Consider the following 19,635-nt stretch of genomic DNA (forward strand, 5'->3'; position numbering starts at 1 on the left):
TTCTGTTAAAAAATATGAAGGCACAGATGTGGAATAAAAAAAAGAAAAAAAGAAATTGTATCCATAAACATATCATATAAATACTGTAAAACGTTTAAATACTTCTTTCAAATACTATGCTTTTATTCATACAAAAATTAATACATTTCCTTTTGTTTATCTGTTGCCTTCAATTATTATTATTTTTTTTTTTTTTCTTTTATTGTAAGCTCCTTTTTTTAATAAAATTTTATGTTGATGTATTCATTTAGAAACTTCACTTTTTTTTTTTTATAAATATAAAAAAATAAATATACATAATTATTATAAAATAAACAAAACAAAAAAGAATAATTTATAAACAATAAATGAACACCAGTGTATTTTTTTTTTATATTTTATTATTATTTTTTTCTTTTTGTACTATTTATATGAATCTTCAATGTAATATTCATAAAAATATATTTAAAATATAAAACAAAAAGTACTTCATTACTTTTCTTTTCTATAATTTTTTTTTTCTTTTATATATTGAATAAAATATAATTAATATTATATAATTATACACATGTAAAAAAAAAAAAAAAAAAAGAAAAGAAAAAAAAAAAAAATACTAATTTTTTTTTAAAAAAAAAAGATGCTTTTTTTCATTATATTAATATGTTTATATATAGTCAACCATATATTAAAATTTTTTTCATAAAATTAATATATGTAATAAGAAATATTATTATTATAAAATTATGTACTCATACACAAAAATATATATATATATATATAATTATATATAATTACATATATAATATATTTATTATATAAATAAATAAAAGGTTGGGTACACATATAATATATTAGTTTTATATACCTAATAATTATTTCATATATATTTATAATATATATATGAAATATTTAATAAACCCTAAAAATTTAATAATATTTCATTATATATATATATATATATATATATATGTATATTTATTTTTTTTTTTCTTTAAATATTTAAAAAATTTTGAAATATTTTTATATGAACACGCAATGTATCTTTTTATTTATGTACATAATTATAAGTGCCTTAATAATATTAAAAAAAAAATATATATATAATATATATATATATATATATATATAATATTTATATGTACTGTATATATATAATATATTACATATATGTTTAATATTATTATGTAAACTGGGAACATAATATATATATATGTATAAACAAAATAAATACGTAATATTAATAATAATAATAATAATAATAATAATCTTAAAATATAAAATATGGTGTATTTTATTTTTAATTTTTCCCAAATATTTAATATTTATAATATTGTAAATGAGAAAAAAATGCTTATTATTAAGAAACAAAAAAATATATTTTCATATTTATTACCATGTAATTTTTTAATTCCTAAAACTATTATGGATATAAAAAAATAATAATAATAAAATATATTCTTAATAATTAAAAGTAAAATGAAAAACACATTCTTATTTATTCAATGAATATTATTTTTTACCTACCATTAGTTATTTCCATAATGTCTTATTATTTTTAATGACATATATCTACCATAACTGATATGAAGTTTTTAAAAAACTTTTATATTCATACCATTTTAATATATATATATGTATACATATATATAACTTTTCTCTTTTTAAAGTATTTATACAAACATTTGTATAAATATAATATTATACTCATGATTCCTTTTATGGTTGTACCTCCAATATGTTTTAAATCAGTTATGTTTTTATAAGGTTCTGTGTAAGTACACAAAGTAATAAAAAAGGATAAAAAAATATATTACCTAAATATATATTCATTATAATAATGTTGAATATAACTATACTAGGAAATAAATAAATAAATATATATATATATATATATATATATATATAATATATGCACCCTTATATATAAACCTATTCATTTCATTCACAATAGTTTGCTATATTTCTTTTAAAATATTTCAAAGAATAATATATACAAATAAATTATATATTTAAATATTAATACTATAAATATAATATAATACAAAAACAAAATGAAAGACATTTTGTTATTCTTATTTTGGGCCTCCTTTTTGAAGGTCTTTATCTGTTATTCTCCAAAAGACGTTATAACTGTATCTCCTCCAAAGAATAATAGTACATAAAAACATTCTAAATACTACATTATTAAAAAAACAAAAACATATATATGTATGTATTTATTTATTTATATAATATAATCATAGCTAGTCCTCCTAGTATTGTAATTTCGTTGAACAAGCCAAACGTAAAAGATAATTACGACATTAACGAAAAAAAAAAGGATTCAGTAATAAAATAAAAACAAAATAATAATATATTATAATATATATATATATATATATATATATTCACATATACCTTACATATTCATTCATTAGAAAGAACAAAACAAAATTGAAGATATTATAAGCAAAGGTAATTTTTTTCTCTTCCTTTTATCTCATTCAAAAGGAACAAAAATATTATAAAATATATTTTTTTTTTTTTTTAAATAATATTTTTAGTGCAACATCTCATATACAACATTGATGATTATAAAAATGTTAAAAAAAAAAAAAAAAAAAAAAAACATATATATATATATATATATATATATATATATATACATATTTTTCCTATTCAATAAATTGATCATTATCATTTATTTTTCCCTTGAATAAAAAAAAAATATATAACCAAATGCAGGAAATGTCAGATCAATACACAACGGAACCTCTTGGGTTACACACAAATATTGAAATACTTAATGCGAATGATGATAATGTATTAAATTTATTACTAAATAGTAAAGATGATACTTTAGAAAACGAAAAAGGAAAAAAAAAAACGGCACCAATTATAATAACATACCCTCAACCGTTATCAGAAGAGTAAGAAGGACTGTATAAAAAAATATAAAACAACAAAAAAATGAAAGAACGAAAGAACGAATATATTAACACTACATATATATATATATATATATTTCAAGCGAAACAATATATTATGAAAAATATAAACATTTGATGGAAAATAAAAAAAGAACAAAAAATTTACTATTAAAAGTAGCCTATTTAGAAAAATTATCCCGTAAGATATATGTAACATAATAAATAATTTCCTACATAAATTATATATACTATCATGAGATATTATATTTTTTTTTTGGACATATTAAACATTTAAAAGAAATTAAAAGCACAAATAAAAAAGAAATTATTAAAGAATTAGAACATACAATTAATATAATAGAGAAGGTTATTGCTAGAAATTATTTAATATGCTAATGTGTGTTATGAGAATATCATGCACATCATATTATATATATATATATATATATATTTTTTTTTTTTTTTTTTTTTTTTTGTAGGCCATTTCAAGGTTGCATATTATAGATGAAATGCTAGAAGAATTATCTTATGAACAAACCCAAAATGAAGATGTATTTATTTCAGAAACATAAATTATATAAAATACATTTCAATGCTGTTATTAATATTACATATATTTATGATATTCCTTTTTTTAGAAGAACACGAAAAAATTAAAAAGGGAACGTGAATATTTAACAGAAAAGATAAATGTCTTGGTAAATAAATAAATATACATAAATAGATATACATATATATATATATATATATATATATATATATTAACGTACTTTTTGATTTAGAATAAAAAGGTTGAAAAATTAAAATTAATAAATTACTAAGAATAAGGAGGATCATAATAACAAAAAGAACAAATATATAATTATATATATAATAATATACATATTTATAATTATATCATCTTGTTGTGAGGTTTTAAAAATATCAAGTTATATGATTTTTCATATAATATTATAGATATATAATAATATATATATAGAATAATATGTATAAAAAACTATATAATTTCAGGACATACATTTATATATTATGTTTTTTTTTTTTTTTTTTTTTTTTTTTGTAAAGGAAATTATATTGTTTCATATCTCTATTTCTACGATTGCTTTTTTTTTTTTTTTTTTTTTAAATTTGTACGTATATGTTATTTTGAGAAAAAAAAATAAAAAAATATATATATATAATATAAATAAAGTTAAAGTAAATATCTTTTTTTTTTTTCTTTTTTTTTTTTTTTTTTTTTTTTTTTAAATTAAAAAATTATTTATAGTAAAAAATTATTTTCAAGATAACTTGTTCAAATTATAAAATATAATATATATATATATATATATATATATATTTTATTTTTTTAATGAATTAAAAAGCAAATTATATATTATTTTAATAAACATAAATTGAGTATATAAACTTTTTAAGAAAGGAGCACAAAAAGAAAAACAAAAATGCCATTAAATGTAATTACTCCTTCAGGTAAATTCTTATAACATGGATTATCATATTTTTATACATTTATTTTTCTTGTACTTTTAATTTTTTTTTAAATAGATGATGTATTATTATGAATAAGTATGTTCTCTGATTATATGTTGAAAATAATTGTCCATTTGAACCATTATATATATATATATATATATTGATATATTCATTTATTTATTTATTACTATATATAGAACCTAAAGACCCTTCCTTAATTTTTAAATATAAAAAAAAAGAAGAATACTCAGGAGAATTAGAAGGAATTATTGTTTTATGCTTCTTAGCGATATTCTTTGCAGTTATTTTTAAGGTTGGCGTATATACAAAAGGACACAAATTTTTGTTTAAATATAATATGTCCATATATAAATATGCAGATTAAATAAATATACACACATAAATGTATGTTATTTATTTTGTTAGGTAATTGAAGTCATTTTTGTGGTTATTTTTATCTTGCTTTCAATATATTTAACAGCACGAAATGGAGAGATGAACCTGTTATCTGTATTACCACTATTAATGTAAGTTTTAATATTTTTATTCAAAATATATAAATAAATAAATAAACATATAAATATATAAAAATATATATTTTTTTTTATTTTTTAAAGGATGCTTATGACTACATCTGCAATGACATGGTTTCAACAAAAAAATATGGCAAAAAGACAGTCCAGTAATAATTAAATTATTTTAATATTAGAATATTATGATTTATAATTATTATTAATATTATTTGTTTTAAAAAATTCTTTAATTTTATTTTTTTATTATTATATTTTTTTTTTCTTTTTTTTTTTTTTTTTGTTGTTGTTGTTATTAAACTTTTGAAATATATAATATTAATTAATATATTATTAATATATTACATATTTTTATAAAATAAAACCTTTCTTAATTTCTTCAAAAGATTATTAGAAAAGTTCATATTCCTATTCAAAGTTTTATTCCACTGAAATAGATATTGAATTAAAAAAAAAAAAAAAAAAAAAAAAAAAATTATATATGAGAATATACTCTTCACTTGATGATAGGTAATTTTCTTATTCCATTCCAAATTGTGGAATACTCTTTTTTTTTGGGTTCATTTTTGAAGGCCATACTTTTCCTTGAATATCATATAAAGGCAAAATATCATGAAGACTTTCATTTGACTCATTTTTAAATGTAGAAAATTTTGTTCTTCTAGGTTTTAAAGTTTTAATATATTGAAATTTATCTTCTGGTATAGATTTTAAGGAATCAATTAATTCATTATTTACTTCATAAATGTTTTGTTTATCATATATTTCATATTCATTTAAATAGTTCGGAATATTTATAAATTTTTTTTTTTTCTTCATCTTTTTCCTTTTATCAACATATCTGTTTTTTTCCATATTAGTATCTTGGTCTATGCTTATATTTTTTTCCATATATATTACTTTCCCTGCATTTATATTTTTTCCGTTCATTTTATTTTGTTCAATTTTCTTGGCACTATTAGATTCAAGATATTCAAAAGATAAATCTGTGTTGAGATTATCATTTGGAATTTTTTGTTCGCTTTTCAGATTTGAATTATTTTTAACGAACGTCTTTATTTTTTCCATGTTATGATACTTAATGCTTTTCTCACTGCTTGTATATCCTCCAACCATTTTTTCATCAAATGTGTGTAGATCATTTGAATGGTAAGTTATCCTCATTTTGTTTTTCTTTTTAATTTGTTCATTAATATCCTTCCATTTTTTAACACCCCCATTTTTGTTCAGGTTTAATACATAATTTCTATAAAAATATAACCAATGATAAATATGAAACGTTTATATGAACATGCAAAGTATTTAAATGTAAGCTACACAAATAAAATAATGGCTATACATATAAATAAGGTATTTTATCTTAAGTAAACATATATAATAAAAGTATATATAAAAGCATGCAATATATATTATATGATCATATTACAATACGATCTCTAAGAAGCTTTCTCTCTCGGTTAGTTCTGGGTAAAAGAATTGACCTATGTTATTAAGAAACTATAAAAATAAAAATAAATAAATATTATATATATATATATATATATATATATATATATATATATATATATATATTGATTGGAATGAAACAGACAATTTGTACATATTAGTTTTACACATTTTCTTACAAGTTTAAAGTAAAAATAGGTTAATCCTTCTTCGTCAATATCAACTTTTTCCAAAGATTCCCTTTTATGTGATACTATAATAAAAGGCATGAATAAATTATTTATATTATTCATCAGTCATGTTTAATACAAAATTATCCATTTATAAACAAAATAAAATTAATAACATTATAATATATATATATATATATATATTATATCTTTTCATGCATATTTATTACCTTCGTTAAATAATCGCTCAGCATCTTTAACATCAAGGGCCATCTTATTTTTATTCTTTCCATTTTTCTTTAATAAATAAAATGTGGTCAAAAAATGAGCACAAAGCCTTTTGTTCATAACATACTCTGCAATACTATAATAATAATAATAAAAAAAAAAAAATACAAAAGAATTATTAATATAATGATGTAAAGGTAAAGGTATATTCAAACGTCTCATATAATGGATAATAGATAACTTTTGGATATATGGTCATATCACATGAAAAGGCATAACATATAAATATAAATAAATAAATATATATATTAATAACATTTTTGTATTCCATATATTTCTAACCCCCCACAGTAAGTACTATAAATTGAAAAAATTTTGATCAATTCTGCTTCTTGTTCCCCTGATAATATTAATAGTCCTGAATTATAAATTTCCCATAAAAAAAAAAAAAAAATTATATGGATAAATATCAATATTATACACAAAATGAATATAACGATATATGTAATGGAAATTTCATTATATATTATTTAATAAGATAAATATAGACGTGCACATGTATTACTTCAAATTATTATAAAAATGCTAACATATATATATATATATAAAATGTCTACTAAATTTAATAGTAAAAAATATTATAAATTATTATATGTACATATAATATATATATATATATATATATATATATTTTTACTTTTTAATTTAAGAACAGTTGATTCTTTTTGTTCTAATTTATTCGTATTCAATTCATCATTGTTTTTAATATCCTTATCATCCATTTTATTTTTTTCTTGTTTTTTAATTAGATCATTTTTTTCATTTTGTAATTTTTTTATTTCTTTTTGTAATTCATTAATTTTTTCTCTTTCTATTTCTATTTGTTCTAAATTTTTTTTGTAAATGTTTTCGATTTCCATATTTTTGTCGTCAATAATTTTTAATGCATTACTAATTTCTTCTTTCAATTTATTAGTTATATCATCAGTATTAATAGAATTCATTTTATTTGTACATTCTTTAGAAGAAACATGTGATTTTAAAATATTAGCATTGTAATTATTACCATCATTAAAAGTATTATTATGATCATCATTATGATCATTATATATAATATTATCTTTTAATGTGTCTAAATCCTTTTTAATATCTTCCTTTTTATCATAATAATTTACATCATCCATTTCAGTCATAGTACCTCTATCTTTTACCTCGACAAATGTACCACAACATTTATCTCTCATATCACAAACGGCATTAGTTCCTTTACATTCTTTTTTCACATTTGTTTGAATACCAACACTATACCTCTCCTTGCTTACTTTTTCATTCACAATTTTTTGGCATGTCAAATGTTTTATTAGCACATTAAACTGTTGAAGGTTTGTAAAAAGGAATAAATAATTAAATGTGAAAAAAAAAACATATATATATATATATATATATATATATATATTATGCTGTACCCATATATGTTAACATGATACATAAAAATGTATTAATATATATATATGTGTATATTATTACTTTTTCTTGTTCTGTCATAATTAATTTACGAAATAGAAATGCACTTAATCTTTGTAGCACTTGAAAAAAATGTTTATACTCTATATTAAAAAAGCAAATACATATATACATATATTATATGCTACACTTAATATAATTCTCCAATGCTACTATTTAAAGTATACATTAGTATATATTTTTGTTCTTGCAAAAAATGCAAACATGTGAAATAATATATTTAATTAAAAATAATACATATACATATATATATATACGAATAAATAATTACCTATATATCCAACTTTTAATGATTTCGATAACCGGAATATATAACATAAGATGTCTTTGTATTTATACTTAGGCAGCAAATTATAATCATAGCACTAAAGGGAAAAACATAAATATAAATAAATAATTAAAAAATATATATATATATGTATACAATTTTTAAATATTTTTAAATTTTAGTTTTTCATAATCCCATATGAATATATATATATATATATATATATATGTTCCTTTTTTGTGTTTACCATTTTAACAAATTCGTTAACATTCATATTTCCATTTGTTGAATATCTTTGGAATATTCTTTCCAAATTTTTATTTAATTCATAACTTATATACACAGCTGTCCCATCATTCTCAGGTACTAAATATGCTTGTTCTGAAATATATTTTTGATCATTTATTTTCCTTATCGTTTTAAATTTAACTCGTGGGGTAATAGGATCACCTTCATTTAGACAAGCCATATTTTTTTATATATTTTCAATATATGATCATTTTAATACTATCATATTTTTTTTAAAAAAACATAAATTTTTAAATAATACTAGTAAAGAATATATGCATATATACATATATATATATATATATACACTCATATAAGTTTACTATTTAAAAAACAAAATACAGGAGTCTACAAAACAGTAAACAAATACAAACAAATTTTTACTTAACAACAAAATATTTTATGACATGTCACAATAAAAATAATTAAAAATAAACAATAACACAAGATAAATAAAAATAAAAGTAACAAAAAATACAAACAAATTGATACAAATAGATATATTAAAATACATGCATATTATTAAAAAATATATTTTTTAAAAATATATAATAATGTATACATATAGGTTTTTTGAATAATTAAAAAAAAAAAAAAAATTAAAAGAATAACATTTTTATAAGGTATATATGTAAATATTATATATACAAATATATTTTCCATTCATAAAAAAAATACATAAACATAAAATAACATTTTGAAGATACATTGATCTAAGAAAATAAATTTTGGGTATAAATAATTCCATAAAGCTATTTAAAAATATATATAAAGTGTAAGTTATTATATATATATATATATATATATATATATATTTATTTATTTATTTATTTATTCATTTTGTATTTTCCTTGTTGAAATATGGTCATACATATAATACAAAATGTACGCACCATATTGCACTTGATAAAAAAGAACATCTTATAATTTTCATATTATGTTCTTTTTTTTTTTTTTTTTTTTTTTTTGGTTATTCTTAAATGAAAAATTACATAATTTAAAATATCTCTTGTAGGATGTTGTATTTTTAATAAATATACTTTTAAATGAACCTATTCCTTTTAACTTTTCTAATTATTATTATAACAAATATGTTGTTTTTTTAAAGTTAGATATACATGTGAATACTCTATTGTATTATTTGTATTTCTTAAAACAAAAACTTTTCTTTGATTTTTCAAGAACAGAATAATAAATAAAAGATCTAATAATTCATAAAACCTAACAACATAGAAAAAGTCTATAATTTTATATACTAAATGATCTTTTATTTTTCTTCCTCACTTCTTAAACCTAATTATATTATAAATATATATTTATATATTTTATATATAAAAAATATATGATTTCATATAATATTAACAAACAAGTATTTAGATATAATATTTTAAAGGTATCCCTTATTAATTTTATTTTTTTACCACATTATTGCACACACATAAGAAAAAAAAAAAATAAATAATATATCAATAATAATAATAATAAATAATTAAACATAAAAGATCTAATATGGTTTAATAACTTTTAAAATAATTAACAAAAATGAATTCTATTTTTTTTTTTTTTTTAATGAAAGATAAATAAAATCCTCTTTTGTAATTTTTTCTTTTTTATCCTTTTTATTCTTTTATTCTATTTTTTTTTTTTTTTGCACACAATGTGTAGGACAGGCCTATAATACTTCAAAAAAGAAAAAATATATATATATATTAAAATATATATACTATTCAAATTCAAGTACCAATTTATAAAGGAAAAAAAAAAAAAAAAAAAAAGACTTATAGAAAAAATAAAGTACAAACTAAATAAATTTATTATTAGCATTAAATAATATACAAAAAAAAATATATATATATTTATAATCATTTATAAAACTCATAAACCTCATATTTGTTTTTGCACATTTGCTACTAAAGAAAAAAAAAAAAAAAAAAAATTAATATATATATATATATATATATATATTTTTATTTAAAGGTCTTATATTTTTAAAAGATTTAATTTTTCATTCAATTACCAGTATATTTTATTTTTATAGGATATATTATTATAGAAAAATAATATTTATTATAATATATGTTTTATAATCTTATAGGGCTTATAATTAAAAAAAGAAAAAACATTCGCTTTTTTTTTTTTTTTTTTTTTTTTTTTGTATTTTTTCTATACTATACATTTGAATATGTATTTTTAATATATATATTTATATGTTAAACATATTATATTAACATCCTCTATTTTTTTTTTTTTTTTTTTTTCTTTGTTAATGTAAGTTATAATATATAAAAACATTTGTATGTTTACAACTTATATAGTATTTTTTGTCGTCATATGAATTATAAAAAAAAAAAAAAAAACTTTATATTTAATAATTGAAAACATATAAATATAAAAGTGTATACATTTTGTTCCATTTAATTTTATTATTATTTTTTTTTTTTAATTGTATATTAAAAAAAATCCTTCTTTTCCAACTGTCCTATACATACAATATAATTTTATGATGTCTTATCAAGACGTTCAGGAAAAAAAAAATGAAGATATGAATTATGATGAAATAGCTAGCAGCATGCTAGAGAAGATGGACAAACATATAAATGGAGAAAAGGAACCAACCATACAATATGAAAATTTAAATGTACAGGAACAAGAAGGAGCACATGCTTATTACTCAAATCAAGATATATATAACATAAATAGTGATATGTCGTTTTTGAAAAATGCCAAAGAAATAAATTCATCAAATATAGTAGATCATCGAACAACAACAAATGATGTAGGATATCCTCGTAGTGTTATGACAGCATTAGGACCTTTACCCTTACCAGAAGAATTTAAAAAGAATATACCAGAAAAATTTGTTGCTAAACCTATAATTGAAGAGAGGGAAATATATGTATCTAAGAAAGAACGAAAACAAAGAGAAATTGAAATACCACATGTCAAATATGAACATACTTTTGAAAATGTAAAAAAGCAATTAAAGGTTAATAAGTTAGTACCTAATGTTACACAAGTAATAAAAGAAGTACCAAAAGAAATATTAAAACCAGTTATAGAAGAAAAAATTATTGAAGTACCTCAAGGAGTAAAATATGTAGAAGTTCCCGTAGAAGTACCATGTTTATACCCTCCTAAAATAATGCCCAAAGTTGTTACTCAATATGTTGAAAGAATAGTTGAAACTATCAAACCAGTTGTACAAGAAAAAATTATTGAAGTACCTCAAACGGTAATTAAACAAGTACCCAAAATTAAAACAGTCGAAGTTCCATATTATGTTCCAAGATATGTTGAAAAAATCATAGAAGTACCTTTTAAACCTAATGGGGAAATTCCCAAAATAGCTACACACATGCCTTTTTCAATATCAGACTCCTTGCCCCCCCTAAAACCGACCCACATCTTAGGTGCACAGAATGAAAAAAATATGACTACATATAATAACAATATGAACAGTAATAATATGAATAATAATATGAATAATAATATGAATAATAATATGAATCCATTCCAAACAACAAATTGCATGATGCCCCTAATGAATTGCTTTCAACAAAATACAGATCCTAATACATTAAAAAAAAATGAAAATGGTATACCTAATATGAATATGTCACCAACGATTTTAAGACCTATTAATTCTAGAGATACACCCAATAACAATATGAACACTCAAGAACATATTAAAAATAATATATCACCATATCCAAACAATTTTTTAAATTCTAATTTTACAAATTATAACATACCCCAAAATTTATATAGTCAAATAGAAAATTTACCACAGGCACATAATTTACCAGATGGGTTCCAATGGCAATATCCTGATGGAGTACCAAATAGTCCCTTATGTAATACTAGAAATATGCCATCTCTTGTTGTTACTTGTCCTCCACAAATTGGTCGCGTTACCTGCACAAGAAAGGATATTCAACCAGATATTCTTACCAAAACAGGGGTCTATGAATTTGATGGATTTAAAAAAAAAGGTACATCTCAATCTCTTTTTCCTCCATTAGCTCATCATAATAGAGTCCCTTTTCTTCCAGCTCCAGCTGCTCCTGGAACTCCTGATGTGGAAAACATTGAAAAAAATATGTAACATTTTATACGGTAAAATGTATAAGATTAGGAAGACAATTTTCTCATATACTTTTATCATCTTGTAATTTATTATATCTGATGTTATACTGCTATTATTCTTTTTGTTATATCTGTAAGAGATTAGGATGCACACTTTGCATTTAAAATAAAATAACAATTTTATATATTTTAAAAAAATAATAATTTTCATTAATGTCATTTATGGTTGTTAAAAAAAAAAAAAAAAAAAAATGATATAGAGAGAGTGTTATCATAATTATTTAACAATTGTTTCTTTTTTTTTTTTTTTTTTTTTTTTTTTTTTTGATCATTTTTTATGTAATTCATTTCTCAGAATTGTTTTCTTATTATTTTATTTTGTTATATATATATATATATATATATATATATATATTTATTTATTTATTTATATTTGTGTGTATAATTTATATAGGTCACACTATAAACATGAAAGAAGAAAAAATATTATTTTAATAAAACATAAAATAGGAATATATAAATAATAATACATTTATGTTGTTATGTTACATTTTTTCTTCTATTCTTGAAATATATATGGCTTCATATATATTAACCCTTTCATATGAAGTATTGTCAAAGTAAAATAATGGTGTATTAATAATTCAAACGTTTAACTCATATTTTTTCATTTTCTTTATAATTTTTATATCATCATATTAAATATATATATGTTACCTATTAAACTTTACCATCATATATGGGTATACTATACACACTGTATATTTCAAAATGCTATTAAAAATTATAGTGTTTTATTATGCATTAATAACACATTTCAGAATCCTAATATATATAAAATTAATAATGAAAAATAAAATGTGTAAAAAGAAGTAAAAAATATATTACAAATAATATTCATAATAAGGTTATTTTCTAATAAATCTATCTCTTTCGAATAAAAAAAAAAAATAAATAAATCAAGAAAATATATATATTCATATATTATAAAAATATATTCAACGTCAAAGTAATAATGAATAATTCTATTAATTTAATTTTTTTTTTTTTTTTTTTTTTTTTTCTCATTATTGAACGTTAAACCTTTATTTTGCAGCGTCATTTATGCTATATAAAATAAAATTAATAAATAATAAAATAAAAATAAAATCCATATTAATATATAATTAGATCCTATAACTATATATATACATATATTATATATATATATATATATATATATATATATATTTATTTATTTATATATAATTTTTTTAAAACACACATAATAATATAAATAATACATATACATGAAAAAATTAAAATAACTTTTTCCATTTTTTGTATATAATTAAATGTATATATTTATATATTATAAATGATAGGGTTTAAATATTTAATTTATTAAACAAATTTTCCATAGTCAGCAAAAAAAATAAAATAATATATATATATATATATATACATATCAATATATATGATAAAATATTGCGGAAAAAAAAATGTAAAGTCATGATATGGAACAATATTAAAAATCTAATCCAAAGTAAGAATGATTTTATATTATATAGAACGAAGCCCTTATATGATATACATATAAGATATATGAAAAATAAGAGAAGAGGGCTAAAAGAGCAACCAAGAAAGAAGCCTTTAGATATTGAAAAGAAAATAAGGAATCCTTATAAATATGAAGAACAAATGCATTTTGATAATTTATGTAAAGGTGAATTATATTTACCTGAATCGTGTAAAGGTAAAAAGCTAGCTATGTTATGTAATCGTTTATATTATTTTAATATAAATGATGAAGAATTATTAGAACGATATGCTGAAAGAGCAAGTGTAATAGCTAATAGTATGAGTACAAAAGAAATGTCGTTAATATTAAATACTATGAGGAAATTTAATTATCGAAATGAAAAATTATTGGAAACATTTTCTAAACATATACCAAGTAAATTACATAAAGGGGTACCACAGGATATCTCCTTAATATTAAATGCATATTCTCATTTTAATTATAAAGATAAAAATTTAATCAATAGAATATGTGAAGAAATACCACATAAAATTCCACATTTCCAACCAAGTCATATATCTAGTGTAATAAGTGCTTTTTATAAACTACAAATAAGAGACCAAATAATTATTGATGATATGATAGATGAAATAATAGAAAGGATTGATGAATTTGATACCAAATCCTTAACAAATATAATAAATTCATTTTCTAAATTAAATTATAAAAATGATAATAAATATATTTTATGGAAAAAATGTATCCAAGCCGTAAAAAAATTGGACAAAGAGTTTAATTTCTTAGAGATTGTTTTAATAACTAATGCATTGTGTAAAGAACATATTGTAAAAATAAAAAATAAAAATAATGCATATATACATGACAATAATGATAATAATAATATATATACACATTTATGTGAAGTTATAAAATATAAGATATATGAAGAAAAGTGCCTGAATGTTCATACCAATTCATTTTTGTTATGTACTGTTGCACATTCTTTATCTAAAGTTAAATATTATGATAAAGATTTATTTCATTTTATTATTGAATATTTTTCTGATGAAAATAATTATATTTCTTTAGATAACCAACATTTCTCACAATTAATATATTCTTCTTATATTTTCAATATTGATAAACCAGAATTTATAAATATGTTTATTAAAGTAATATCCAATCGAATAGAAAATAAACAACTAAATGAACAGGCATTATCAACAATTTGTTATTCATTAGCTAAATTAAAAATTAGGAATATACCATTCTTTATACTTTTATCATCTTATATTATTAAACAAAAAATACAATTATCTACACAAAGTTTAAGTCTTATTTGTTATAGCTATTCTAAATTACTTATAAAATCAGAAATGTTATTTTATATATTGTCAATACAAATTTTTCAACATATGAATATGTTTACAAAACAAGGGTTATCCATCATATTAAGTTCTTATGCTAATTTAAAAATATTTAATGTTAAAATGTTTTCTCTTATTAATAAATATATGAATCTTTATCTACCAAATTTTACAAAAAATGAATGTTTATTAATTTGTTCACATTATGAACATGCTCTAAAAAATTTAAATGATTCAGTTAACAAAAATAATGATGATACAAAAATGTTGGTAAATAAAACATCCAAGACTAAAAAGGAATTAAATGATTTTGTTGAATCATTAAAAGAAAAAATTTCTAAACTAGAAGATGATGAGAAGATAAAGAATCATGATAATAAAAATAAAATTATTAATAATGAAGAAAAAGATGTTGATATTTTTGATGATGAAAATATTTTTTCAATATTTAAACAAAACGATATTTTAAATGATCACCATGAAGATAATAATAATACTAGTAATAGTGAAATTTTTAATATACCAAATTCAAATAATACATTACATACTTCTGATGGATATATAATAAATGAAGATATAAAGAAAAAAGAAGATACTTTAAAATTGTATCAAAAAATATTTCTTGATCATAAAAATGTAAATAGTAATATATTACAAAATGTATCACTAAACAACGAAATATTTAGTCAACAACTTTCATCATTAATAGACAAACAAAATGAAACCAATCAAAAAATGAATAACTATCAAGTGTTTGAAAATTATCCAAAAGATGAAATAAATGAACAAACAGAAAACACATCAAATATATCACATACATCAGACATTTCAAATAACACACAATTATCAGATCATTTAATACATTCATCAAATCAGATTTATAATAATAACCAGAAAACCAAAAGCTTGATAGATCTCATGACTTCAAACAAACCCCCAATCATAAATTCTGAAAAAGAAAATTTAATAAAATCAGCTGAACAAATGGAGACAGAATTTATAAGAGATTATATAAATCAACAACAAGATTCTCATCATAATAGTACAATGGGAAGAAATCATGAAAAAAGGAAACACAAAAAAAATAAAATAAAAAACTTATTGTCAAAAAATAATCAAACTGTAAATGATCTTAATGATCTAAAGAAAAAATGGAATGAAATTTATAAAAAATAACGGAATATTCATACAAATAAAATTATAAAAAGCAAAAGAATAAATATAAGGATAAACCTTATTTAAATGAATACACATATATATATATATATATATATATAATATTTGTATGATCCATTGTCATTCTCCATATCGTATTTCTATACTCTATTTTTATTTCAACATGTTTCATTCTTAAAAAGAATATAAAAAATATATATGTATTTAAATATATATATATATGTACCTTCTTTTAACTTATCAAAAAGATTGTATATATGAAAAAAAAAAAAAATTAATTAACAAATATTATATATTTCATTTATAAAATATATTTTTTGTATGACATCTTTTTTAAAAACCAAATAAAAACAAACTTATGCTCCATCTAGGGTTTGAACAACAAAAAAAAAAAAAAATAATAAATAAAATAATAAATAAGATAAATTAGGAAACATTAATATATAAAGGAATATTAAAACCTACATAACATACACACGCATATATAAGTTTATTGGATAGTAGGTTATATATAAACTTTAATTTTTTATTTCTTTAATTTTTTTAATTTTTTTTTTTTTTTTTTTTTTTTGAACTGCATTATATGTTTAAAAATATTTTTTATAAACTTATTATATATGTATATATATATATATATATCCCATTTTTATATGTGTTACCATAATTTCAAATATTTCATTATTTTATTTCATTTTATTATTCTTATTATATACTATTGTAAATATTTTTTTATATGAATTAATACACATATAAATGGTGAACATATTAAACATATTGTTATAATAAATAAAATGTTTTAAAATATACATATAATTATTTATATAAAATATATTGTTTCTGGTAAAAAGATATAGTATATATATATATATATATATTATTTTTATATATTATTTTTATAAGATAATGTATACTAAAAGATTTTCTAAGAACACGTATTATTTACCATACAAGTCCAAATGTTTAAGTAACGTAAATGGGAGTTTATTAAAAGAACCATATAATTTACATTACTTTTTATTAGGTACTAATAACCCTAGTTGTGAAAATGAAGTACATTTGATTGAATACAATGATCAGTTTTTATCTGTAAGAAATATTGAAACATATCACTATGAGGGAGAATCAGAACATTTGGTATGTTTAGATATGTATGAGAATGAAGACCAAAAAAAAAAAATAATTTTTTGTACAGCAGGGTATGAAAAATGTAATGAACAAAGAATGAATAATAATGATATGAATTATAATGAATGTAATGAATATGATTACAGGAATGATGTGTGTTCATTATGGATGGGGGATATAGATAGTTTAGATGATGATAATAATATTGATAATAATAATATTGATAATAATAACAATAATGATAATGATAATAATAATAATAATATTGATAATAATCATTATAATAATATTGATAAAATGACTAATTATAAGAACCAAAAGAACTATACAAAAAAAAAAAAAAAAAAATTAACAAAAGTATTGGAATTGAAAAAAGGTAATAATGAAGATTATAAATACATTAACAAGATAGTCGTAAATGATTTTAACAAGGAATACAATAAAATATGCATTATAGATAAAAATAATTATAGTATATTTGATAGGTCAAAAAATGATATAAATTTTATGGTTTCAAAAAATGTTAATTATGAATTAATAGATGGAATATTTGATCCACACCATGAAAATATTTTAACAGTTATGAGTAATATAAAAATATATGGATATGATATAAGAAGTAACATGAATATTTTTTCAACTTATACTAATCATAAAGCAGATTTATCATCAATTGATTTTAATTCAAATATACCTAATATACTTTTAACATCATCTAATGATGGATATATAAAATTATGGGATTTAAGATTTTTAAAAGATTCTTTTTTTACAACTAATATACATTCTCATTGGATTACATCTATACATTTTAATCATTTTCATGATGAATTATTATTATCAACAAGTACTGATCATATGTTGAAATTACATAAAATATCATTACCAACATCTAATTTTCAAAATGATAATGTTAATTATGAATTAATAAAAACATATACTGATCATGAAGATTCAGTATATAAAGGATGTTGGAGCAAAACAGATGCTTGGGTTTTTTCATCTCTATCATATGATGGTAAATGTGTTGTGCATGGCGTACCAACTGAACAAAAATATAAAATACTCTTATAACAAAGGAACCTAAACAATATTAATATATATATATATATATATATTTATATATTTTTTATTTTATTCCCTAATTCAGGATATTTTCATATTAATTATATGTATATATATAATACAGCGCACAATTATATATATATATTATTTTATAATATATATATATATTTTTCATATATGTCATAATTTAATTTTTGAATATTTATATATACTTCATATATCACCATAAAATTTCAACATTGTACATAAATATATATATATATATATATATATATATATATATATATAATATATTTTCAATTTTTTATAGGTGAATCCAAGTATATAAAAAAAATAAAAAAATAAAATATTATATATATATACATATACATATATTTATGATTACATCTATTTTTCCTAATTAATATTATACATTTTATTTTTTATAATAAAATGGAATATGTGATTTTCCAAATGTTCATTTCAAATAATTATATAAAATAAATAAGTAATAAATTATT

The 19,635-nt window shown here is 18.7% G+C and overlaps 6 protein-coding genes across 6 annotated transcripts; 5 read left to right on the forward strand and 1 right to left on the reverse strand.

Moving 5' to 3' along the window:
* Positions 1-2,030: 2,030 nt before the first annotated feature.
* PADL01_1221700 (conserved Plasmodium protein, unknown function) lies at positions 2,031-3,709 on the forward strand (the record flags this gene model as incomplete). The annotated part of the gene is made up of 10 exons (XM_028683175.1): positions 2,031-2,133; positions 2,223-2,305; positions 2,397-2,433; positions 2,523-2,560; positions 2,704-2,888; positions 2,990-3,087; positions 3,187-3,254; positions 3,368-3,439; positions 3,527-3,586; positions 3,671-3,709. 10 exons carry the CDS (start codon positions 2,031-2,033, stop codon positions 3,707-3,709), a joined length of 783 nt encoding a protein of 260 aa, XP_028539379.1.
* Positions 3,710-4,330: 621 nt separating this feature from the next.
* Positions 4,331-5,054, forward strand: PADL01_1221800 (conserved Plasmodium protein, unknown function; the record flags this gene model as incomplete). Its single annotated transcript, XM_028683176.1, has 4 exons — positions 4,331-4,358; positions 4,559-4,674; positions 4,788-4,888; positions 4,979-5,054. 4 exons carry the CDS (start codon positions 4,331-4,333, stop codon positions 5,052-5,054), a joined length of 321 nt encoding a protein of 106 aa, XP_028539380.1.
* A 356-nt stretch (positions 5,055-5,410) lies between these two features.
* Positions 5,411-8,996, reverse strand: PADL01_1221900 (conserved Plasmodium protein, unknown function; the record flags this gene model as incomplete). Its single annotated transcript, XM_028683177.1, has 9 exons — positions 5,411-6,137; positions 6,318-6,388; positions 6,517-6,590; positions 6,738-6,871; positions 7,078-7,153; positions 7,433-8,108; positions 8,263-8,342; positions 8,531-8,624; positions 8,775-8,996. 9 exons carry the CDS (start codon positions 8,994-8,996, stop codon positions 5,411-5,413), a joined length of 2,154 nt encoding a protein of 717 aa, XP_028539381.1.
* A 2,322-nt stretch (positions 8,997-11,318) lies between these two features.
* On the forward strand, positions 11,319-12,920 carry PADL01_1222000 (inner membrane complex protein 1h, putative; the record flags this gene model as incomplete). Its single annotated transcript, XM_028683178.1, has 1 exon — positions 11,319-12,920. One exon carries the CDS (start codon positions 11,319-11,321, stop codon positions 12,918-12,920), a length of 1,602 nt encoding a protein of 533 aa, XP_028539382.1.
* Positions 12,921-14,485: 1,565 nt separating this feature from the next.
* PADL01_1222100 (conserved Plasmodium protein, unknown function) lies at positions 14,486-16,945 on the forward strand (the record flags this gene model as incomplete). The annotated part of the gene is made up of 1 exon (XM_028683179.1): positions 14,486-16,945. The coding sequence occupies one exon, from the start codon at positions 14,486-14,488 to the stop codon at positions 16,943-16,945; it is 2,460 nt and encodes an 819-aa protein (XP_028539383.1).
* Positions 16,946-17,848: 903 nt separating this feature from the next.
* PADL01_1222200 (conserved Plasmodium protein, unknown function) lies at positions 17,849-19,144 on the forward strand (the record flags this gene model as incomplete). Its single annotated transcript, XM_028683180.1, has 1 exon — positions 17,849-19,144. One exon carries the CDS (start codon positions 17,849-17,851, stop codon positions 19,142-19,144), a length of 1,296 nt encoding a protein of 431 aa, XP_028539384.1.
* Between the last annotated feature and the right edge of the window lie 491 nt (positions 19,145-19,635).

This window comes from Plasmodium sp. gorilla clade G2 (genome assembly GCF_900097015.1).
Source record: "Plasmodium sp. gorilla clade G2 genome assembly, chromosome: 12".
Lineage (NCBI taxonomy): Eukaryota > Apicomplexa > Aconoidasida > Haemosporida > Plasmodiidae > Plasmodium > Plasmodium adleri (nom. inval.).